The sequence below is a fragment of the Bison bison genome, unplaced genomic scaffold (genome assembly GCF_000754665.1).
Source record: "Bison bison bison isolate TAMUID 2011002044 unplaced genomic scaffold, Bison_UMD1.0 scf7180017858048, whole genome shotgun sequence".
In the NCBI taxonomy this organism is placed as follows: Eukaryota; Metazoa; Chordata; class Mammalia; order Artiodactyla; family Bovidae; genus Bison; species Bison bison.
This window is the reverse complement of record NW_011488621.1, coordinates 4,128,997-4,155,696: the sequence shown is the minus strand read 5'-3', so window position 1 is coordinate 4,155,696 and position 26,700 is coordinate 4,128,997. Positions and strand designations below refer to the sequence as shown.

Sequence of the window (26,700 nt, the reverse complement as noted above, 5' to 3'; positions counted from 1 at the left end):
ATGTCCAGTTCTAGCTGTTGCTTCCTGACCTGCATACAGATTTCTCAAGAGGCAGGTCAGGTGGTCTGGTATTCCCATCTCTTTCAGAATTTCCCACAGTTTATTGTGATCCACACAGTCAAAGGCTTTGCATAGTCAATAAAGCAGAAATAGATGTTTTTCTGTACCTCTCTTGCTTTTTTGATGATCCAGCAGATGTTGGCAAATTGATCGCTTTTACTTAGCATAATGTCTTTCAGGTTCATTTGTATTGTCACAATTGTCAGAATTTCTTTCCTTTTCAAACTTAATAAAATCCTATTGTTTGTGTATATATCGTATATTTGAGCTCTGTTCACCATGGATAAACACTTAGGTTGTTTTCATGTTTCAGCTATTGTGAATAATGATTCAATAAACAAGGAAATGCAGCTGTCTCTTCAATATCCTGTTTTCCTTTCTTTAGATGACAGCACAGAAATGAGGTTCCTGGATTGTATTGTAGTTCTGTTTTAATTTTTTGAGGGAAGATCCATGCATGCGTACATGTTTAGTCACTTCAGTCATGTCTGACTCTCTGCGACCCTATGGACCATGGCCTGCCAGGCTCCTCTGTCCGTGGGAATCTCCAGGCAAGAATTGGTTGAGCAGGTTGCCATTTCCTTCTCCAGGGAAGCTCCATACTGTTTCTTAAATGCTCTACCAATTTACATGTCCACCAACAGTACACAAGGATTCAATTTTCACCACATCTTGCACATTTACCTATTCTTTTTGATAACAGCCGTTCTAACAGATGTGAGGTGATATCTTATTATGGTTTTGATTTCATTTCCTTGATGGTTAGTGATGTTGAACACCTTTTCAAGCACTTGCTCGTTTTAATGTATTATTTTGAGAAATATCTATGTAGGTTGTTTTTGCATTTAAAAAATTGTGTTATTTGTTTCTCTGCTATTGAATTGTGTGAGTTCCTTATATATTTTGGATAGTAACCCCTTATCTGATATATGGTTGAAAAATTTTCTCCTGTTATATCGGCTGCTTTTTCATTTGTTTATATTTATTTTGCTGTAAATAAGCTTTTAAGCTTAATGTAATTCTGATGGTTGATTTTTACCTTTGTACTTTTGATATTGTGTCAAAAAAATCATTACCAAGACCAGTTTCAAGGAGCTTCTTTCCTGTGTATTTTTCTAGGAGTTTTGCAATAGCAGATCTTATGTCTTTAATCCATTTCAAGGTAATTTTTGTAGTGTGCTATAAGATAAGAATTCAGTTTCAGTATATGGCTATCTGATTTTCCAAGCACTATCTATTGAAGAGACTATTCTTTCCCTGTTGAATTTTCCTGAACCCTTTGTGAAATATATGTTGACTGTATATGGTGGCATTTATTTCTGAGCTCTCTTTTCTGCTCCATTGGTATGTCTCTATTTTTATGCTAATGCCATATTGTTTTAATTACTATATCCTTGTAGTAGAGCTTAAAATTAGATCCTGTAATACCTCTACCTTTGTTCTTTTGTCTCAGTATTGCTTTGGCAATTCAGTCTTTTGTGGTCCCATACAAATTTTAGGATTTCTTTATTTCTGTGAAAAATACTGCTGGAGTTTTGATAGGGATTACATTGAATCTATATATGACTTTGTATAGTATAGACATATTCATAGTATTAATTTGCTCCAGTCCATGAACATGGGATATCTTTCCCTTTGTACCTTCAATTTTCATCATAAACACTCTGCAGTTTTCATTGTACAGATATTTCAGTTCCTTGGCTATATAAATTTTTAATTATTTTATGTTTTTGATATTATTGTGAGTGGGATAGTTTATTTCTTTTTCAGGTGTTTTATTAGTATATAGAAATGCCACTGATTTCTGTATATTAATTTTATATCCTGAGGCTTTATTGAATTTTTTGATTAGTTCCAACAGCTTTTTTTGATTTTTCTGCATATAAGATAATTTCACCTACAAATAATAAAACAATTTACCGTGTCCTTAATGATTTGAATGCCTTTTATTTCTTTGTTTTAACTAATTGGTCTAACTAAGATTTCAGTATCATGTGGAATAATAGTTATGAGAGTGATATCTTTTTCCTAATCTCAGAAACAAAGCTTTCAATCTTTCACCATTGAGTAGGATGGTAGCCATGGCTTTGTCATAATAGCCTTTATTATGATGAGGCATGTTCCTTCTATACTCAATTTGTTGAAATGAAAGACTGGTATATTTTGTCAGATTTTTTTCTGTATATATTGAGATGATCATATGATCTTTATCTTTCATTCTGAGAATGTAGTGCATCACATTTATTGATTGCATATATTGATCTATTCTTTGCCTCCCAGGGATAAATTCCACTTGGTCATAGTGTACAATTCTCTTAATATGCTATTGAATTGGAGTTGATAATATGCACATTTTAACTATGTTAATTTTTCCTATTTGTGAACAAAAAATGTCTCCATTTATCTGTGGTTTCTTTAATGCCATTACTGTTTTATAATTTTTAGTACATATCTTTAAGTTTATTCCTAAGTATTTTATAATTTTTGTAAATGCTTTCTCAATTTTTTTTTGTATAATTTGCTATTATGTATAGAAAAGACATTGATTTTGTATATTACTTTTGTATTCTGCAAATTTACTGGATTTATTTATTATTTATAATAATTTTTGGTGAAGTTTTTCAGGTTTTGTACATATAACATCATGTCATATACAAGCAAATTATTTTATTTCTTTCTTCTGATTTGGATATCTTTTCTTTCTTTCTCTCCTTTTTTTTTTTTTTTTCTTCTCCTTCTCTTTCTCTTTGCACCATTTCTCTGCCTAGGATGATAGTACTATGTTTAAGAGAAGTGGAAAGAGTGAGCATCCTTGTCTTGTACTAAATATTTTTAGGTTTTTATTTGTGGATTGCTGTTAAATTGTTACTTTTGTGGGGGAATGAGGACTGGGTGAGAATTCCCAGCCTTCCATCTTGCTGATGTCTATGATATTGTTTTGATTTACTATCTTGGCTAAGGTGGAGGATAGTAGGGAGAGGGAATTTCAGATTTCTACTTGATCTTCCTTACTGATAGCTCTTACCACAAAGACCAAGAAATCAATATGGGATCAATATCAAGTATCCATTCAAATTACATATTTAAAGTCCATGGAAGTTGTCATGTGGTGGTTGTATGAATCCAGTGGAGCTACTGTGAACCAGACCTGGACCAAGCTCAGTTTTTTTATTTTTTATTTTATTTTTTTCCCATTCTGAGTCTTCGTTGCTGCACGCATGGGCTTTGCCTCTAGTTTCAGAGAGCAGAGGCCAGGCCACTCTCTGGTAGCAGAGTACGGGCTTCTCATTGCAGTGGTTTTTCTTGTTGAGAAGCATGGGGCTCTAGGGCATGTGGGCTTCAGTAGTTGCAGCACGAGGGCTCGGTAGTCGCGGACCCCAGGCTCTGGAGCACAGGCTCAGTAATGGTGGTGCACAGGCTTAGTTGCCCCACAGCATGTGGGATGCCCCTGGATCAGGGACTGAACCTGTGTTCCCTGCATTGGCAGGTGGACTCTTCACCACTGAGCCACGAGGGAAGCCCCCAAACTCAGTTTTTTATTGCATTCACTATATTTTCTCACAGTAAAGATGGCAATTATGATTGGACTTAATGTACCAGGTTTTAAAGTCTCTACCCTGAGTTTCAGAGTTCAATAGAGTACTTGCTGGGGTTGTATATGCAAGATTATTTGGAGCTATGGTACCCTTATAATAAAATATTAAATCCAATTTTTACCTTTTTCTGTCTTCCAACTATAGAAGAATAGGTTTTCCTTATATGCTACCATGGAGTTCTTTGGTTATATCAATTTAAGCTGATGATGAGTTTTCCTAAAATATTATTTCCTTTATCCATTGTATTTATATCCCCCCAAACAGTTATTCTTTTTGAAAATTTATTTTTAATTATAGTTGAATTTCAACTTCGTGTTAATTATTTCTGTATAGAAACATGACTCAGTTATTCTTTTCTATGGTTCTCATTCTCAACATTCTCAACATCTCAAAAGTCTGAGATACTGTAGCTTCCTAAGCGTTGTCTTCTGACAATACCCTAGCCCTGTTCAACACCATTAAAAGTTTTATCAATTGTACTGCCACAGCAGGCCAGGAGCTATCAGTACTAAAGTAATGGCTTTTTATTGCACGCTGGCTGGCAAGCAGTTCATAACTCTAAATCATTCTTTTTTTCTAGTACTTATAAAATATTAAAAAAAAATAATATAGATAAAAGCAGACAATTTTGTTGCATGTCAGCAACTCTAGCGATTTTGTTCTTAAGTCTGCTGAAGAAAAAGTATGTGACTATTGCCTATAATTTAATTTGGATTGCTAAAAATATTAAGTATCTTTATTGACTCTGTTTTCTATAGGAAACGTGAGTTACATTTTAAAACATGCTATTCTTTGTCTAATTTTATTGACTTGCTTTTCTGTGTATTTATTTAAAAAATAAGCATTAAATATTATTTATGTTTGGGAGTTTTGTGGTTTTTCACAGAGGGTTATGTGTTATTTTTCCTCCATCTATTTAGCTTCTTTACCACTATTTGCTTTTTTTATTGTGTTGAATCAGAGAATCACATAAAAAAAGAGAAGTAATACTATCTTAACTATTTAATTTAAAATTTTGTAAACAAGTGGGCATTATCTGAGTATAATGAGCATAAAGTGAAAAACATTCAAAGAATCAAATACATTTTTCCTGAGATGCAAACATAGCACACTTATTCCCTGTTACAGATCTAAATTGGACTAAAAAATTGGTAAAGTACAAATAACATTTTTTGTTTTTGTTTTTCTTGATATTGATTTATATAGTAAAGCAAATTTGTTTTGTGGTGGCTCAGACAGTAAAGAATCTGCCTGCAACATGGGAGACCTGGGGTCCGATCCCTGGGTTTGGATGATCCCCTGGAGAAGGGAACGACTACCCATTCAGTATTCTTGCCTGGAGAATTCCCATAGACAGAAGAGCCTGGAGAGGGCTACAGTCCATGGGGTCGCAAAGAGTCGGACATGACTGAGCGAGTAAGCACATCACCTATAAGGAAAAGAGAGAAAAAAACATTCATTTACAAGATCATCAGTAAGGATCCTAAGTAGTTTTAAAATCTTTAGTTTATTTTTATTAGTTTCACAATTTTTCAAAGAACACTCATAAAGAGAATCAAGTTTCCTTAGAGTCAACTCAGGTATGGTATGGTGTATGTTAACACACACACACACACACACACACACACACACACACACACTGCATTTTATACCTTATTTTGTATTTTATACTTTATATGTCCCTATAATTGATATATATTTGGTTATGCTGGTATTTTTATTAAGATGTATTTTTGACATGATAACATTTAGCAACATTATACAAGCAATTTTTAAATGGAAGCTCTTTATTACTAAAAATAACTTTATAGTTTATTAGTAGAGCTTTTCTTTGAACAATAAACATTTGAAGACTTGTGGAATGAAAATCATCTGATAATGTATATTGAACAATTTGGACCGAGTAGGGTAAAAAAAAAAAAAAAAAATTGGAGAAGGAAATGGCAACGCACTCCAGTATTCTTGCCTGGAGAATCCCGGGGATGGGGGAGCCTGGTGGGCTGCCGTCTATGAGGTTGCACAGAGTCGGACACGACTGAAGCGACTTAGCAGCAGCAGCAGGGCAAAATTACAAAATAGCTTTAATATTTTTAAAGCTTTAAACAATCTGTGTAGTAGTATTTTTCCATGCTCCCTGGATGAAATCTCAGTCAGATTCCCAGTTATTAACAAGTAGCCTCATTTTTTAGATATTAAAATTTCCAGTCTTATCTTCATATCAAAATTTCAAACTCTCACGTTTGAGAACACAACTTGCATCTTATTAAGCTATAATTCTGCAGTGGGGGAAGGAGTTCACAATAGTTTATTCCCTCTTTCTTACTCTGCATCCTCTTCTATTCATTAACTGCTTTTTCTGCTCCTCTCAGAGGATCAGGAAGGAAGGGAGAATAAATATCAGAGGTGAATTTATGGTTACCGTCAGTGATTTGGTGTCTAAATGCAATCTTTTGTATGTCCTTTCTTCTGTAACTCCCTGGCATGCTCAGTCATGTCTGACTCTTTGTGACCCAATGAACTGTAACCTGCCAGGCTCCTCTGTCTATGCTATTTTTCAGGCAAGAATACTGGCTGCTGCTGCTGCTAAGTCGCTTCAGTCGTGTCCGACTCTGTGCGACCCCATAGATGGCAGCCCACCAGGCTCCCCCATCCCTGGGATTCTCCAGGCAAGAACACTGCAGTGGGTTGCCATTTCCTTCCCCAGTGCATGAAAGTGAAAAGGGAAAGTGAAATTGCTCAGTCGTGTCCAACTCTTCGCGACCCCATGGACTGAAGCCTACCAGGCTCCTCCATCCATGGGATTTTCCAGGCAAGAGTACTGGAGTGGGGTGCCATTGCCTTCTCCGCAAGAATACTGGAGTGGGTTTTTATTTCCTTGTCCAGGGGATCTTCCCAACTCAGAGACTGACCTGTGTCTCTGTGTTTCCTGCATTGATAGGCAGAGTCTTTACCACTTGAGCCATCTGGGAAGCCCAATGTCTGTATAGTGAGTTATTTAATACAACTTTTATCCCTGGCTTCATGCAGTGGAGACCGCAGAAGTCTCTCTTTTGAATCAATTCACCACTTCAGGCAGATCCCCAGGTTTGCTCCCTTTGCAGACAGTTCCACACTCTAACTTTGGTGAGTCCACCTAGCTGATGGGAGAGGGAGAGCCAGACACTTAGCCCATCAGCTTCCTGTCTTCTTGTGACTGAACTCAGGTTTGGCTGCGCACTGATCAACCAGTCAGTACTCACAAGGTAGGTGAACTGTTGCTTTTTCAGAGAAAGGAGATTGCTTTCTCAGAGTTCTAGCAACCTGGGGAGAAGGTGGATTTGTGCTCCAGATCAACTCGGAAGAGTCTGCTCGGCTATGACTGCTTTTGGAGTCTCAATGAATCATCCAGGCAGGAAGTTGGGTTCTGTGTCATTTTCCCTTGCATGCAGACTGGCTGACTCCTGTTGATCTTTCTTCAGATGCTATCTTGCCCACATGATCTGCCTGCAGGATTGCTAATGAGGCTACTGGGAGTAGAGAGCTAGTCATTTTCTTACTACTTAATTCTTCATTCTTATTTCTTTCAATCTGGGAAAAGAATCAACAGGTTAGCAAGGCACCATGTGCATTCATTCAGTGGAGAGTAAGTTAGGAGTTAGGTTAAATTATCTAGTGATCTCATTCCTATAATGAAGTTCTTTTAAGGCCAGAGAGGAACAGAAGCAGGCAGACAGGAAAGCGGCAGAAAGAGCTTCTTTCAGTCCTCACTTTGAGCTTTGGGCAAAGGGAAGGAGGAAGGGAGATAACTTCAGGACTCTGACAGCTCTCACTACACAGACCTCTCTGTCTTTTCCATCAGTACTCTGATCTCAGTTTACAGTCTCTCGAGGAGGAAAATGAGCTAAAGTTCACAAAATCAATGTTACGATTGATAAATCTCTATGCAAGTCCTACACATTTTAATTTCTAATAGTCTGAAGCAACAGGAAAACTCACTTTCACTGTAGGAAAACTACCCAGAGCACTCTGTTACATAAATATCCATTCAATCTTTATTATGTGTGTATATATAGTCTACTTTATATCGCTTAAATTTCTATGAATACAAGTTTAACATCTTAGAATAATTGAAAATATTGCACTTAATATTATATGTGTTTTAGGTATAACACATCCTATGTAATGTATGTATCCTGTGAGATATTATAGCTTAATATATAATAGAATATATCTATATGAATGTAATAGGATGCTGTGTGTACACATAAAAATACATATAACACATAGAATGGAATAGATTATATGTATTTCCACATGAAATCTTACATATAAAATGATTTATTAATTTTCTTGAAACTCCCCCATTTGACAAAAACTGGGATATTGAAATATATCTATATTACTTGTGGGTTTTGCCACATGAAAAATCAGTTTCAACAAGATAGTTTCTCAGAGTAAAAAAGTTTTTTCATTGTGTGTGTGTTTATGTATGCTAAAAATTCAGTTAAATCAACTAGTTTTATTAAACAGTTATTATGTAAATATTTTTAAGTGGTATGTTGAGTATACAATATAATCCTGAAATGGTTAGAGATATAAATTTTGAAATTGTCTACATAGAAATGTGATATTAAATCCATAAGATAGATAAAATCTTCAGGAAAATAGTATTGAAAAGAAAGAGTTGAACTCAAGGAGCAAATCTTGAGTAAATTTCTCATTTGAGAAAAAGGAAAGTAGTCACTATATAGCCCAGCAAAGGAGCTGACTAGAAATATGACAGGGAGAAGAAAATTGCCGTGAAGGTGATACAATTAAATAATTATTGATATTTGGGGCCGTTCCTTTTACAATGAGAACTTTGCATGAACCCCTCATGCTTTCTTGCCTGGTTGTAGGTTGTGACTCTTTGTGAGTATTTTGTTATGTGACTTGGTAACATCCTAGACTGGAGAAAATAGGTTTCCTTTGAGCAATATAGTTTAACTAAAAGTTAAAACTTTTATTTTTGTTTAAATTTATTTTTTAATTGGAGGAAGATTGCCTTACAGGGTTGTGCGGGTTTCTGCTGTAGAACAATAGCAATCAGCCATAGTTTTCCATGTATCTCTTCCCTCTTAAGCCTCCTTCCTCTCCCCTCATCCCGCCCCTCTAGGTCATCACAGAGGGCCAGGCTGGGCTCCCTGTGTTATGTAGCAACTTCCCACCAGCTCTCTATTTGACACTTGATAGTGTATATATGTCTACACTACTTTTTCCATTTGTTTCACCCTCTCCTCCCCCCACTGAATCCACAAGTCCAATCTCTCCGTCTGCATCTCCACCCTCTCCTTGCAAATAAGTTCATCAATAGCATTTTTCTAGATTCTGTGTGTATGTATTAATACACAATATTTGTTTTTCTCTTTCTGGCTTACTTTACTGTGTTTAACAGGCTCTAGGTTCATGCAACTCACTATAACTGACTCAGATTAGTTCCTTTTCATGCTTGAGCAATATATATATTACCATGCATCTTTATCCACTCATCTGTCAGTAGTCACCTCGTTTGCTTCCATGTCCTAGCTATTGTAAATAGTGCTGCAATGAACACTGGGGTACATGTGTCCTTAAGAATTGTGGTTTTTCTCAGAGTATATGCCTAGTAGCGGGATTGCTGGGTCATATGGTATCTATTCCTAGTTTTTTAAGGAATCTACATATTCTTCTCCATAATAGCTATATCAGTTTGCATTTCCACCCACAGTGTAGCAGAGTTTCCTTTTCTCCACAGCTTCTCCAGCATTTATTATTTGTAGATTTTTTGATGACGGTCATTCTAACTGCTGTGAGTTGATGCCTCACTGTAGTTTTCATTTGCATTCTCTAACAATTAGTAATACTGACCATCTTTTCACGTGTTTGTTGACCACCTGTATGTATTCTTCGGAGAAAAGTCTGTTTAGGTCTTCTGCCCATTTTTTGACTGGGGTGTTTGTTTTTCTAATATTGAACCATATAAGCTGCTATATCCTTTGTCTCACTTGCAATTATGTTCTCCCATTCTGTTGTCTTTTAATCTTGTTTATTATTTCATTTGCTGTGCAAAGACATTTAAGTTTAATTGGGTCCCATTTGTTTATTTCTATTTTTATTTCCATTACTCTAGGAGATGAGTCAAAGAGGATCTTGCTGTGATTTATGTCGAAGTGTGCACTGGCCTATGTTTTGCTCTAAGAGCTTTATGGTTTCTGGCTTTACATTTAAGTCTATAATCCATTTTGAGTTTATTTTTGTATATGATGTTAGGACATGTTCTAGTTTCATTCTTTTACATGTTCAGTTCAGTTGATCAGTCATGTCCAGCTCTTTGCGACCCCATGGACTGCAGCACACCAGGCCTCGCTGTCCATCACCAACTCCTGGAGTTTACTCAAACTCATGTCCATTGAGTTGGTCATGCCATCCAATCATCTCATCCTCTGTTGTCCCCTTCTCTGACCACCTTCAATTTTTCCCAGCATCAGAGTCTTTTCCAATGAGTCCGTTCTTCGCATCAGGTGGCCAAAGTATTGGAGTTTCAGGTTCAGCATCAGTCCTTCCAATGAATATTCAGGACTGCTTGCCTTTAGGATGGACTGGTTAGATCTCCTTGCAGTCCAAGGGACTCTCAAGAGTGTTCTTCAACACTGCAGTTCAAAAGCATCAATTCCTTGGTGTTCAGCTGTCTTTATGGTCCAACTCTCACATCCATACATGACTACTGGAAAAACCAAAGCTTTGACTGGTAATATCTCTGGTTTTTAATATGTTGTCTAGGTTGGCCCAAACTTTTCTTCCAAGAACAAGCGTCTTTTAATTTCATGGGTGCAGTCACCATCTGCAGTGATTTTGGAGCCCAAGAAAATAAACTCTGTCACTGTTTCCATTGTTTCCCCATCTATTTGCCATGAAGTGATGGGATCAGAGGCCACGGTCTTAGTCTTCTGAATGTAGCTGTACGGTTTTCCCAAACCAATTATTGAAGAGACTGTCTATTCACCATTGTATATTTTTTGCCTCCTTTGTCAAAGGTACGGTGCCCATAGGGAATGGATATAGCTCTACTTTGTTCCACTGGTCTATATTTCTGTTTTTATGCCAGTACCATACTGTCTTGACGACTATCTCTTTGCAGTATGGTCTGAAGTCAGGAAGGTTGATTCTTCCAGCTCCACTCTTCTTTCTCAAGATCGCTTCAGCTATTCAGGGTCTTTTGTGTTTCCATTTGTTCTAGTGCTTTTTCAGTGGTGGAAAATACCAGTGGTATTTTGATACAGATTGCATTGAATCTGTAGATTGTTTTGAGTAGTATAGTCATTTTCACAATAGTGATTCTTCCAATCCAAGAATATGATATATCTCTCCATCTGTTTGTGTCATCTTTGATTTCTTTCATCATTGTCATATAGATTTCTGCATACAGGTCTTTTGTCTCTTTAGGTGGGCATTTTCCTAGGTATTTTATTCTTTTTGCTGCAATGGTGAATGGGATTGTTTCACTAATTTCTCTTTCTGATTTTTCATTGTTCATGAATAGGAATGCAAGGGATTTCTGTCTATTGATTTTATATCCCACAAATTTACTATATTTATTGATTTGGGCTAGTAATTTCCTGGTGGCATCTTTAGGGTTTCCTGTGCATAGAATCATGTCATCCGCAAATGAGAGTTTTATTTCTTCTTTTCAGTCTGTATTCCTTTTATTTCTTTTTCTCGTGTGATTTCTGTGGCTAGGACTTCCAAAAATATATTAAATGATAGTGGCGAGAGTGAGTACCCTTGTCTTGCTCCTGATCCTGGAGGAAATGCTTCCAGGTTTTCACCATTGAGAATGTTTGCTGTGGGTTTGTCATAGATGGCCTTTATTATGTTGAGGTAGGTTCCTTCTGTGCCTCCTTTCTGAAGAGTTATTATAAATAGGTGTTGAATTTTGTCAAAAGCTTTCTCTGCATCTATTGAGATGATCGTATGATATTTATCTTTCATTGTATTAATATAGTTAACACAATGATTGATTTGTATATATATTAAAGAACCCTTATATCCCAGGGATAAACTCCACTTGCTCGATTCCTTTAATGTGTTGCTGGGATCTGTTTACTAGAATTTTGTTAAGGATTTTTGCATCTTTGTTCATCAGTGATATGGTCTGTGATTTTCTTTTTTTGTGTATGGTATCTTTATCTGGTTTTGGTATCAGGAGGATGGTGGCCTCCTAGAATGAGTTTGGGAGTTTTCTTTCCTCTGCAATTTTCTGGAAGAGTTTGAGCAGGATAGGTGTTACCTCTTCTCTAAACATTTAGAATTCACCTGTGAAGCCATCTGGTCTCAAGGTTTTATTTTGTGGAAGATTTTTGATCACAGATTTTATTTCATTGCCTGTGATTGGTATGTTCATATTTTCTATTTCTTCCTGTTTCAATCTTGGAAGGTTGTAGTTTTCTAAGAATTTACTCATTTATTTTAGATTGTCCATTTTATTGGCGTATAGTTGCTTGTAATAGTCTTTTATGATCCTTTATATTTCTGCATTGTCTATTGTAATATCTCCTTTTTCATTTCTAATTTTATTAATAAAAGTCTTCTCTCCCTTTTCTTCTTGATGGGTCTGGCTAATGGTTTGTCAATTTTATCTTCTCAAAGAACCAGCTTTAAGTTTCATTGATCTTTGCTATTGTCTCCTTCATTTATTTTTTAACTTATAACCACTCTGATTTTTATGATTTATTTCCTTCTACTAACTTTGTTTTTGTTGTTCTTTTTCTAGTTGCTTTAGGTGCAAGGTTTAGCTTATTTGTTTGATGTTTTTCTTGTTTCTCTAGGTAGGCTTGTATTAGGATATGGACTGTAAACTTGCCTCTGAGCATTGCTTTTACTGTATCCAATATGTTTTGAATTGTGTTCATCATCCTGTTTCTGGCATAGACTATGGGTTTAATAAACAATAGTGTATTATGTGGTGTTGGAGAAGACTCTTGGGAGTCCCTTGGACTGCAAGGAGATTCAACCAGTCCATTCTGAAGGAGATCAGCCCTGGGATTTCTTTGAAAGGAATGATGCTAAAGCTGAAACTCCAGTACTTTGGCCACCTCATGCGAAGAGTTGACTCACTGGAAAAGACTCTGATGCTGGGAGGGATTGAGGGCAAGAGGAGAAGAGGACAACAGAGGATGAGATGGCTGGGTGGTATCACTGACTCGATGGACATGAGTCTGAGTGAACTCCGGGAGTTGGTGATAGACAGGGAGGCCTGGTGTGCTGCGATTCATGGGGTGGCAAAGAGTCCGACACGACTGAGTGACTGATCTGATCTGAGTGTGTTATTATTATTGGGTTTCCCTTGTGACTCAGCTAGTAAAGAATCTTCCTGCAATGCAGGAGACCTGGGTTTGATCCCTGGGTTGGGAAGATCCTTGGAGAAGGGAAAATCTACCCACTCCAGTATTCTGGCCTGGAGAATTCCATGGACTGTATAGTCCATGGGGTCACAAAAAGTTGGCCATGACTGAGCGCTTTCATTTTCATCATTACTCTTAAAGTAATTGCATCAGATCAAGAACAAAATATTAAGAATATTTATGCATACTTCAGGATAATTAACTCTCCTCCAACTTTTACCATGGCTGTTAGGCTGGAGTCAATCCTTATCCTAAACACTTCCTAAAAGTTTTCCACCAAATTAAATCCTACTGGAAACATCATTTCTCAGGTATGATACATTCAGTCGGTCTTCAGCAGCAGTGAGTTTACTCATTGTGTCAGGAACTAGGTATTTTCATTCCCACTTGAGAATCTCTGCTTCTTGAGTAGCATTTTCAGGAGCTATAATCTTGGGAGGAGAAGCTTATATACATTATGGAGACATTCTGTTTTTCCCTATCCTCTCCTTCCTTGCCTCCAAATCATGTCACAGATCTTCCTTCCTGTGTTCCCATTTGTATTGAGGCAGGTTCCTAGCATGTACTACCTAACTTTAGTAGTTAACTCATTAGGAATTTGTTTCTTATTCATTGGTTAGACCATCGGGTCAGATCAGTCACTCAGTTGTGTCTGACTCTTTGCGACCCCATGAATCGCAGCATGCCAGGCCTCCCTGTCCATCACCAACTCCAGGAGTTCACTGAGAACTCACATCCATCGAGTCAGTGATGCCATCCAGCCATCTCATCCTCTGTCGTCCCCTTCTCCTCTTGCCCCCAAATCCTTCTGAGCATCAGAGTCTTTTCCAATGAGTCAACTCTTCGCATGAGGTGGCCAAAGTACTGGAGTTTCAGCTTTAGCATCATTCCTTCCAAAGAAATCCCAGGGCTGATCTCCTTCAGAATGGACTGGTTGGATCTCCTTGCAGTCCAAGGGACTCTCAAGAGTCTTCTCCAACACCACAGTTCAAAGGCATCAATTCTTCAGCCCTCAGCCTTCTTCACAGTCCAACTCTCACATCCATACATGACCACAGGAAAAACCATAGCCTTGACTAGACGAATGAAAGCTTAATCAGTCTTCTAACAGGGATATCTGGCTAACCCATGATCTTGAAACTCACATTTGTCCTTGTTTGCTCTGGTTATTCTGTATTGCCATCATTGCTAATTAATGTGTCCTTTCTGTCCACAATTTAGTTTTACTATTTCTAGTTATCTATATATCTAGTTACAGCTGTCTATCACAATCTCCAAAATTCCATTTCACTACTTACCAAATAGAATTATATACCTCAATGCTGTAGACCCTTGTATGCTTGCCAGAATGCATCAGTCTGTCTCTCAGTCACATCCAACTCTTTGCGACCCCATGGACTGCAGCACGCCAGGCCTCCCTGTCCATCAACAACTCCCAGAGTTTGCTCAAACCCATGTTCATCGATTTGGTGATGCCATCCAACCATCTCATCCTCTGTCATCCCCTTCTCCTCCCACCTTCAAACTTTCCCAGCATCAGGATCTTTTCCAATAAGTCAGTTCTTCACATCAGGTGGCCAAAGTGTTGGAAATTCAGCCTCAGCATCAGTCCTTCCAATGAGTATTCAGGACTGATTTCCTTTAAGATGGACTGGTTTGATCACCAGATGTATAGGATAGTCTTACACATCCATATTAAGAAGAAAGTGCACAGTTAGAGAGAGAAAGTAAAGAATAAGGGAAATTCTAAGTGCAGTTTGAAGTAATGAAAATTATGATACAAAAGCACAGAGTTTGATATGAAACAATCATAGGCTTGAATCCTGACCCTGCTGTTTACTAGCCATTTGTTCCATTATTTTTCTAAAGCTCTATTTCTGCATTTGTAAAACAGATTTAGAGGTAGTGATAGTATTATTAATATCCTCCTCTTACTACTCTTCTGAAGATTAAATAAGATGATTGATGAAACTGCTTTCCACAAAAAAAGGGCTCAATACATTTCTGTTATAACTATTGCATAATAGTAACAGATTTAAATTGCCAAATAAACTTTACAGGGAGCAATTACTATTTAAGTTTAAAGCAAAGAGTAGTAGTATTAAAACAAAGAGAGTAGTCAACAGATAAAGAAAGTAGTTTGAAATGATTAGATTAGAAATGGATAGAATAAATTAGGGAAGGCATTCTCTGTGTTTATAAAGAGCTGCTAAGAAAATAGAATCAAAATCCACAAAGTATTTTTGTGTGTGTGTGTCAGTGAATAAACCTCATGACTAAATAAACACATCTGAGGGCATATTTTGGTAATAATTCTAAAGATAGTTAGGAGAGTAGAAGATCTTGAATTTGGGGTTTAAGGAGTTTGTATTTACTTGAACACTGTATGAAATCATATACATTGGTTTATACCCACAACAGCATTCAACACAATAATTTAGCTGTGGTATATTTTTGAAAAAATAACAATAGAAGTATTCTTCATGGTGTCTGGTAGATGAAAAAAGAAGGATAATTAGATGATCACTACTATGGTATTAGAATAATGTATAATATAGTGATATTATGACAGCTGAAGTACATAGTGATTAAAATTGTATACCTTTGTCATTCAAATACTTTAAATAATGTAATACCAGTACCAGTGCATGCATACAGGAAACAAAATGATATTTATTTGCAATCATTTCGGGAGCTATAATTATATCATTTATATTCTTGCTAAAATTAGAAAAAGCAATGGGTCTGCCCTTTTTTTTTTAATTGAATACATTGGGTAACCAGAGGTAATAAGCACATGTACATAATTTAATTGCTCACTGAATAAATTTAACTACTGATATTTATGTTAAATATTGGATTTCCCTGTAGCTCAAAGGTAAAGAATCTGCCTGCAATGGAGGAGACCCGGGTTTGATCCTTGGGCTGGGAAGATCCTCTGGAGAAGGGAATGGCAACCCACTCCAGTATGCTTGCCTGGAGAATCCCATGAACAGAGGAGCCTGGCAGGCTACAGTTCATGGGGTCGAAAAGAGTCAGACACGACAGAGTGACTAACACTTCACTTCATATTAAATATTGATTAATTCCTATGTTTAATAGGAATATATCCCCTCTCAGAGGACTACTTTCTTGGCCTTTATCAGTTGCTAGCTAGTCAGTCAATAACAAATTGTGCGAGTGAGGATTAGGAGGTAAGGATGGGGACAGAGGTCGGAATTGGTAAAACAAATTTGTTGCTAAAATGCGTGCGTCCTTAAAGTAGAGCAAGCATATTCTGAGCAAGTTAATCACTTGATCGTTGAATCCTGAGTTTTCAGTCTCCCAACTGCTAAATAGTTCTAATCTGTGTTAGCAGCAAAGATTGTGTCTTTCTTATATCTGAGGGTAATTAAGCCATGAGGATCTTATTCATACTGTCCAAAACATTTCAAGCTTCATCAGATATTTGTATAAATTTGGGGGGACTTCAGAAGCAGTGATAAATGGTTGTTCCCACTGGAGAAATAATACATCATTTTAATATGATATTTGAATAGCAATTTCATCTCTAGATGCAGAATAAATCTCAACCAATATTTTCAAATGGTAATTTATTCCAAATAATTTTAAGCTATAGGGCAAGCAGAATATTGGGATATCCTGAAGACTAAAACAAAGTCATGTTTGATAAGCATAAAGAATTTCAGGATATTTAATTTCCAGGTCTCCAGATTTCTGAAAGTAAAGGTTGCCTGATCTTCCAGGTATGCTGTTCTCTAAGCTGGTTGTCTTCCTTTTACTGCCTCTCCATATCAAAATACTTGTCAGGGATACATTCTTCATCCAGAATTCTGATCCCCTCCTTCTCTTATTTCATTCATTTAGGGATCGTCTTAGATGGTTTTCTGCTATCTTAGAAGTTGGTCTTTCTGAACCCCTGTCTCAACTCTGCATGTTAAGGTGACTTCCTTGAGGTTGGGGAGTTTATTTCTCTGTTGCTTAGCATTCCATAAACTTTTAAGGTGTTCAATAAGAATAAATCAAATTTAACTTGTATGTACTGCTACTGTTTTTATGGATTACATTTATTTTATCTAAATTTAAAATATGTGCAGTATTTTGTTCTTGAAATGTTAAATATTAGATTATTTAAAAGTTAAAAACCAAAAAGTCAGTCAAAAAAGATGGGAACTTCACATACAATTGTTTCTCCAATCATTTAAAAATTCAACATAAATAGCTTGTGATGGATTTAAAACATGAAGGTATTTCTTATCATGTAGAGACCTTCTATTTTCACAGTTAAAATAAGTGGTATAACTAAAAATTAACCTTAAATCATAGAAAACAAACTATTGTTTGAAAATAAGTTAGAAAAAGTAAAAATTATGCTGCCTATATGATATTTTTAATTATGATATTATGATGACACATTTATAGAAGACTTACTTGGGAAATACAGAACAAAGTAACATACATTTTTGCTATATAATTAATTTTAGTAGATAAATTAAGATTTTTAGTTAGAGTTTCAATACCAAACTCTCAAAGATTAGTAGAATAAATAGAAAAGAAGGAAATAGTAGGCTTGAAAAGCACTATGAGCAAATTCAACATAATTAAAATTTATACAGTTTTCACAAAACAGCAAGATACAAATTCTATTTAAGTTCCCACACACTATAAATCAAGAGACACTGGAATATATACAGGAACAGAAAACAATGTGTAAAAATTTCGTCATCTAAAGTTATTATGTTAGAAATCAATATCAAAGATATCTGAAAATAACCTTCATATTTTCACATACGGTGTGACATTTACCAAGAGAAATCTTTGACTTAGTCATTGAAAGCATCAGTAAACTTAAAAAACTGAAAAACACATAGGGCGGTTGCAGAGAAGAAAGCACTGAAATGAGAAATTAATGTCAGATACTTTAAAACCCCATGTGTTTGGAAATTAAATGTCCACTTTTAAATGATAGGCTAAGAAGCCATAACAAGGAAAATTAGAAAATATTTGTAACAGTAAAAATGAAAGGAAAATTTATCAGAATTTGTTGATTTCAGCTAAAGCTGCTCAATGCAACTAAACAGAATGTGGAATCTTGAATAAAGTATGAAAACAAATAATGGACAGTAACATAAAATTTTGTGAAATTTGAACAAAATCTATACTTTAGTTAGTAATACTGTGTCATATCCTTTTTTTTTTTTTTTTTACAACACAGTATTTCTTTATATTCTCAGAACTGGATTACAAGTTTCAAACCTCTTTCAATTATTTTCTTAAATGACTAAGATAATAAGCTTTCTAGATTTTAGCAGTAATACTAGATGCCAGAATAAATGGAAATATATCAAAATTTTGAGTAAATATAAATTAGAAATCTGACATTCTATTCATACTTATTCAGACAAGTGGAACCACATGTGATCGATTTTTGTTAGGCAAAAATATATGCTACCTAAAAAGTATGTTATTTTAAATACATTAAAAGTTTTTCTACTACTTTTGAGAAAAAAAACATCAAAAATGAGACAGAAAACTTGGAAAACATTAACTAAATTAAATGAGAGTGTGGAAAGTCAAATTTAAAGAGTGAAACAAACTAGATAAGAATAAAGGTTATCATATAGTCCAGTCATTTTTAAACATGGCTGCTCATTAGAATCAACCTGGGGTGTTGGAGAAAAAACAATACTTGAGCATTTGCATTTTTTCAAAAAATTCCAGGATAATTCTTATATGCATCTGGATTTTAAAAAACTGATTACCGATTTTCCTATTAAATGTCAGCTTTAGTGATATAGAATTCTATCATTTTCTACTGACAAATCATGATACAATGGTATTAAAATGAGTAATAGTTACTTAGTTACAGTAGAAAAATATGTTTTATCAGTTTTCACAATCAATAGACAAAAAATAAAAGACAATTACATTTGAAAGTCATATCAGAAACATGACTAACCTAACGATATAAAATAATTGCATACGATTTGGGAGGTTGGGTAGAGTGATGTGTTAGGTGAAAGTGTATACATGCACACGTTTTCATGCATCCAACCAGTCTTTGTCTTTTGGTTGGTACATTTAATCAATTTTCATTTAGGTGATTATTGATATGAATGGTCCTATTTCCATTTCTTAATTGTTCTGGGTTTATTTTTTGTAGGTCTTTTTCTTCTTTTGTGTTTCCTGTCTAGAGAGGTTCCTTTAGCAATTGTTGCAAAGCTGGTTTGATGGCACTGAATTCTATTAACTTTTGCTTGTTTGTAATGCTTTTGATTTCTCTATCAAATCGGAATAAAAGTCCTGCTTGGTAAAGTATTCCTGGTTGTAATTTCTTCCTTCTCATCACTTTAAATATATCGTGCCATTTTCTTTTGGCTTGTAGACTTTCCATTGAGAAATCAACTAATAACCTTATGGGAGTTCCCTTGTATATTATTTGTCTATTTTCTCCTGTTGCTTTTAATATTTTAACTGTGGTTTGTTATTGTTGTTCAGTCACTAAGTCATGTCCAACTCTTAGTGACCCCATGGACTGTAGCGTACCAAGCTTCCCTGTCCTTCACTATCTCCTGGACTTTCCTCAAACCCATGTCCATTGAGTAGGTGATGCTATCAAACCATCTCATCCTCTGTTACCCTCTTCTCCTCTTGCCTTCAATCTTTCCCAGCAGCAGGGTCTTTTCCAGTGAGGCAGGTCTTTGGAACAGGTTGCCAAAGGATTGGAGCTTCAGCTTTAGCATCAGTCCTTCCAGCGAATATTCAGGGTTGATTTCCTTTAGGATGGACTAGTTTGATCTTGCTGTCCAAGGGACTCTCAAGAGTTCTCCTACAGACTTTTGTCAACAAAGTGATGACTCTGGATTTTAATACACTGTCTAGGTTTGTCATAGTTTTTCTCTCAAGGAGCAAGTGTCTTTTAATTTCATGGCTGCAGTCATCATCCCCAGTGATTTTGGAGCCCTAGAAAATAAAACCTGTCACTGTTTCCACTTTTCCCCCTTTTATTTGTCATAAAATAATGGAATGAGATGCTATGATCTTAGTTTTTGATGCTGAGTTTCAAGCCAGCTTTTTCACTCTCCTCTTTCACCCTCAGGAAAGGATTCTTTAGTTCCTCTTTGCTTTTTGCCATTAGAGTGGTATCATCTGCATATCCGAGGTTGTTGATATTTTTCCCAGCAATCTTGATTCCAGCCTGTGATCCAGCCTGACATTTTGCATGATGTGGCTTCCCTTGAAGCTCAGTCAGTAAAGAATCTGCCTGCAATGCAGGGGGCCTGGGTTTGATTCCTGGGTTGGGAAGATTCCTTGGAGAAGGAAATGTCAACCCACTCCAGTATTCTTGCCTGGAGAACCCCATGGATAGAAGATCCTGGGAAGCTATAGTCCATGGGATTGCAAGAGTCAGACATGACTTAGTGACTAAACCACCACAACCACCACCACTCTGCATATAAGTTAACTAAGCAGGGTGAAGATATCCAGCCTTAATGTACTCCTTTCTCAACTGAACCAGTCCACTGTTCCATGCCCGTTCTAACTGCTCTTTCTTGACCTGCATACGGGTTTCTCAGGAGGCAGGTGAGGTGGGCTGGTATTCCCATCTCTTAAAGAATTTTCCACAGTTTATTGTGATCCACACAGTCAAAGGCTTTATCAGAGTCAATGAAGCAGAAGTAGATGTTATTCTGGAATTTTTTTTGCCTTTTCAATGATCTAATGGATGTTGACAATTTGACCTCTGGCTCCTCTGCCTTTTCTAAATCATCTGGAAGTTTTCAGTTCAAGTACTGTTGAAACCTCGCTGGAAGGATACTGAGCATTGCTTTGCTGACATGTAAAATGAATACAACTGTGTGGTAGTTTGAACATTCTTTGATATTGCCCTTCTTTGCAGTTGAAATAAAAGCTGACCTTTGCCAGTCCTGTGGCCACTGCTAGGTTTTCCAAATTTTCTGGCATATTGAGTGAGGCATTTTAACAGCATCATCTTTTAAGATTTGAAATAGCGCAGATGGAATTCCATGGCCTCCACTATCTTTGTTCATGGTAATGCGTCCTCAGGCTCACTTGACTTCACAGGATGTATGTCTCTAGGTGGGTGACCACGCCATCACGGCTAGCCAGATCATTGGCTTTTTGTACAGTTTTGTGTATTCTTGCCACCTCTTCTTAATCTCCTCTGCTTCTGTTGGGTCCTTGCCATTTTGGTGCTGCCGTTCTTAGAATGCTGCCTTTCTCCCTCAGTTGTTTTCACTCTTCCAGACATGGGGTGGCGCAGCACGTGTCCTTTCATTAGTGGAGAAAACATTTCCACAAAAAGCCCAGATGGCACAAACGTCCACTCCTGTCTCACTGGCAAGACAGGGTCATAGGTCCGTGGTCTGAATGTTTGTATTCTCTTAAAATGCTATGGTTTTTCCTGTGGTCATGTATGGATGTGAGAGTTGGACTGTGAAGAAGGCTGAGCGCCAAAGAATTGATGCTTTTGAACTGTGGTGTTGGAGAAGACTCTTGAGAGTCCCTTGGACTGCAAGGAGATCCAACCAGTCCATTCTAAAGGAGATCAGCCCTGGGATTTCTTTGGAGGGAGTGATGCTGAAGCTGAAACTCCAGTACTTTGGCCACCTCATGCAAAGAGCTGACTCATTGGAAAAAACTCTGATGCTGGGAGGGATTGGGGGCAGGAGGAGAAGGGGATGACAGAGGATGAGATAGTTGGATGGCATCACTGACTTGATGGACGTGAGTCTGAGTGAACTCTGGGAGTTGGTGATGGACAGGGAGGCCTGGCGTGCTGTGATTCATGGGGTTGCAAAGAGTCAGACACGACTGAGAGACTGAACTGAACTGAAAATGCATATGCTGAAATATTAACACCCAGGGTGATGGTATTAAGAAGTAGGGCCTTTAGGTTATAAGAGTAGAGCACTTTGAATGATACTGAGCCTGTAAAAGTGGCTTGGAGAGACCTCTCAACTGTCTTCTATCATATGAGAATACAAGAATTTTGCAACCTAGAAGAAGGCTTTCACTGCCATACTTGCACCTTGATCTTAGACTTTCAGCTTCCAGAACTATGGGCAATGTCTCTTCTTTAAAAGCCACACAGTCCGTGGCATTTTGTTACAGCAGCCTGAATGGACTAAGACAGTCCACCTTTCAACTCAGAATTGATAAGAGTGAATTTATCACCCTGTTAGCCTAGAACAATCAGCCTTCGGCACCATGGGCTTAATCCATGATCCCCAGGCACTTTGAAACCTCATGCCTTAAAGAAACCAGGTTTCTGTTAGCCAGTAAGGCAGGAGAGGGGAAGTGCTGTTGAACAGATGTATATATTTCTGACACAAAATTCTCAGAAGTTAGTTCGGCATTATGCAAAACCTTTTAATAATTCTGTTGTGGTTTAGTCGCTAAGTTGTGTCCGACTCTTTTGTGACTCCATGTACTGCAGCCCACCAGGCTCCTCTGTCCATGGGATTTCCCAAGCAAGGATGCTAAATAGACATAGATACCATATATAGACAAAGTTCTCCATGAAGACAAGACCCTTTAGTGTAATTTCAGTACCTTCATTTTTGTGGTATTGTCTTCCTAATATTTTGAGCATTGAACATGACTGGTGCCTTTGTAATATGAGATTTTTTTTCTTAGGAACTGAAATGACCGCTTCTGTCTAGGCGCAATTTAACATTTATTCTTTCCAAACATTATGGTGCATCTCTACAGCAGATGGCCGGAAATGTGTTCAATCACACAATTTTTCTAACTGTACTCTTTGGTCATTTGAAGACCACCATATACAATCAGAAGTCTGGGATATAATCCTTCATGCTCCCCATGTGGACTTGTTCCCATCTCTTACATCAACAACTTCTATACTTATCTTTCTAATATTACACCTTGAATAAGTTTTCTTTGCAGAAACCATTTTTCAGTTGGTGATTTGAAAATGATCCTTGTGGAATCCATTTTGATTAAAATATTTGATGAGCAGATTCACGTATTTCCACATAAATTGATAATAATGTGAGTATATTTTATGGAAGAACAAACACATAAAGACATTTAAATTAGATTAAGTCCCTGGTGTGCCTCCTGACATTCATTTCTAGTTTTTCTATGCTCTTATAACCAGAGTTATATTCATTTTTATGACAACTGTGGTGATAGAGGGAGGCCTGGTGTGCTGCGATTCATGGGGTTGCAAAGAGTTGGACACAACTGAGCAACTGAACTGAACTGAACTGATGGTTCAATTGTGGTTCAAGATATACCAGATTTTACAAAGGAAAAAGGAAAAGGCTTTTTCTTTGCATTCTTACTTAAACATGAAACAAAGTATATTTTTTCATTTTATCCAATTCTATGAAATTGATTCACTATTTAATATCAAACAATGATAGCTGACTTTCAATATTTTGTTATTATAATGAGTTTTAACATTATTCAAAATCAATTATGTTTTTATTTAAACTATTATATGTACACAAAGAAAGACAATTTCATAGCTACACTCTGTAAATATCTTATAATCAGAAAAGCAATTAGCTATTTTACCTAGAGAATAAGTTATAGAAGCACATAATTTATTCTTTCATTGGTTATTTTAATACTGTTAATTCAACAAACCTTAATTAAGCATCCGTGTTGTGTGTGTACTGACTGCTGAGTATTGAGAAAATAAAAATGAGTTCAATATTGTCATTGTTCTCAAATTTGAAGTCTAATATGCAATATTCATAAAACTTTCTTACATGTTATGGAGAACCGCAAGCTTAGAGGAACATTTCTTGCCTCTAAAGAAATAATTTATAATTATTTTAATAATTATTTTATATTTATTTATAATTTGACTGGGTGCTCAATATATGTACACATACAAATTATATGACAACATGAGATAATCTTTATGGAGTGCTAAATTAACTGGGACAAAGAAGTTCTACAGTATTTCAGAGGCAGGGGAGACACTATGGGTTCAATGTCAAATAATGCTTGTTGAGAAGGAGGAATTTGTGATAACTTTTAAAAGATAAGATTTGATTATAAAGTAAGGGAGAGAGCACATCTTTTGTGTGTGTGTGAAGAATCCTGTTTTGAGCAATGATTTAGATATGAAAATAAACACATACTTGGCAGCTGTGAAGTTTAGAAAATTCAGTGGTAAATGGATAAAGGGCAGAGCTAAAGAAGGAGTAAAGAGAAAGTGAAAAGGTAAGACTAAGCCAGATATCCAAGGGCATCTAAATGATAAGCTGAAAAGTTAACAAGGCAGCAAAGTTTGGACAGTTATCCTTCTCCCTTACTCCCCAGAGTCACCTTCTATCCTTCTATCCTTTACTTTTCACCCCAAGGCTAGCTTGTAGGGATTAAATCCAAGGGCTCTTTTGCCCACTGGCCTGCAATTGGATTCAATCAGTAGAGACCAGAAAGAGCAAGAGAATGGAGGTCAGAGTATTTGTTCCTGATTCCCGCTCTGCAGTGTCAGTAGCTGAGGCTCCCATCTGAAGGTCACAGCGCATTTCAGTGGACCTCTCCACACACACATTTCACCTAGTCTTCAGGGGCTCAGAATGCCTGTGCACATCTTTCATAGCCCCTGGATAATACATTCTCACATTTGATCTCCCTATATCCTAATAAGTAGTTTCTTCATTCAATTCTTTTCATATTACTGTGGTATTTCACCCCTGACTGATAAAGAGGTAAATATGGAAGTAATTGTTTCACAAATATTAATATTATGGCAGGGACTCAGAAATAGATTGGCAAACTAGAACTATGGAGAGAATTAATGAACAGAATTAAGCACCCAGGGGGCAAATTCAGGTAATGAAAATACATGAATACTATTAAAGTAGTAATGATGAAAGTTATGGACAATAAAGATGATAACAGCATGTTAAACATGGATTGAACAGTCATGAGAATTGCAAGCATATGAAAATTAAAAGGGAATAAGAATTTGCTTAAATACAGATGTTAGCAACTGAAAGATTTTGTGTCATCAGTAAAAACATTTTATCATACATAAAACAAAATAGAGAAAAGATCTCTAAATTAGGCTAGACATTTACTTTATGAATTTTACATGTGTTTTATTTGTGGAGACGTGTGATTAATATTACAGATATAAGTCAGAAATGGAGACCAGTGTAGGAATATCACAAATAGTGATGATATCATGTCATTAGTGTTGAGTTTTAAGATATCAGAGTTATCTAATGTGTAGAGCAGAGATCTGAGAACTAATCACTTGGAAATGCTCCCACTCACCCAGTGTGAGCAGAAAGAGGACGCAGTCAAAGAAACAGAGAAAAAAAATTCCAGAGATAGATGGAAAATGGCCCAGAGACTAAAATTAAAAATAAATAGATAAATAAACCCCAATTTCTGTATTGAGTACCTTATCCAGATTATTTAACTAAATTAATTTCTGTTATAATCAATGATCAATAACATATACTATAATCAAATTATTATATGACTTTTTCTCTTAGAAGAAGTAAAAATAATTATTTTTCTTCCTAGTTATATTCCAATGACCAGTTTTTAAAAAAATCTCTGCTGCATTGAATAAGCAGATAATTTACTATCTGATCCTATATGTATTAATTATGGCTTAATCATCTACAGTCCAAGCAGGGACTGTAGATTGTATTATAGGCCATAGTGATGCAATCATATTCTGCAGAAGAAAAGGCTCTACCATTTTTTTTTTTATTCACCCAGTTGTGTTCGACTCTTTGTGACTCCATGGACTGTGGTTTCTGTCCATGGAATTCTCCAGCAAGAATGCTGGAACGGGTTGCCATTTCTTTCTCCAAGTTACCATATAGGTTAACACTGATTTTACCTTTTAATTTCATTCAACCAAGGATTAATAGTCACAAAAGTATTTTAAAATCTACAGAGGAGAAGAAATATGTTAAATGTGGAAAGAATTAATGTCTAATGACCTGGGATATAATCCTTGTCTTATTACTTTTGAGCTACAGGAATCTAGGGAAAAGTCACTTAAAACTCTTGAACAGTAGCTAGATAATGTCATCTATTTCACAGAGAGGTAGAAAGTAAGCAAGGGTAGTTCTACATGTGAGGAGCTAGGAAGTCACCACTCTTTCCTTGAAAGTAAAAAAATGTACAAACTGTAATATCTACAACTCTTCTTGTATCCATAAAAAAAGGGAGGGCATAGGACAGACAACAGCCTGCAAGATTGAAAACAGATAAATACAGTGAGTCAGGGTTTACCAGAAATGAGGCTCAGGAGTCGAAACTTCTTTGGGAACCAGTGCTAGGGTACAAAAATATGAACTCTGACAAATTGTTTGAAGCCTCGTATAGACAACTCAGTTAAAATCTTCAGAGGAACTCAGTCTTCAGTTCAGTTCAGTTCAGTTGCCCAGTCGTGTCTTTGCGATCCCAGGAATCGCAGCACGCCAGGCCTCCCTGTCCATCACCATCTCCCGGAGTTCACTGAGACTCACGTCCATCGAGTCAGTGATGCCATCCAGCCATCTCATCCTCTGGCGTCCCCTTCTCCTCCTGCCCCCAATCCCTCCTAGCATCAGAGTCTTTTCCAATGAGTCAACTCTTCGCATGAGGTGGCCAAAGTACTGGAGTTTCAGCTTCAG

At 36.6% G+C, this 26,700-nt stretch overlaps 1 protein-coding gene across 1 annotated transcript in view; it reads left to right on the top strand.

Moving 5' to 3' along the window:
* Positions 1 to 26,700, top strand: part of CNBD1 (cyclic nucleotide binding domain containing 1) — a 531,230-nt gene that overhangs the window by 277,755 nt on the left and 226,775 nt on the right. Inside the window, exon 7 of the mRNA XM_010862239.1 lies at positions 24,555 to 24,573. Coding sequence (XP_010860541.1) covers positions 24,555 to 24,573 — 19 coding nt within the window. The remainder of the gene's footprint in view (positions 1 to 24,554; positions 24,574 to 26,700) is intronic.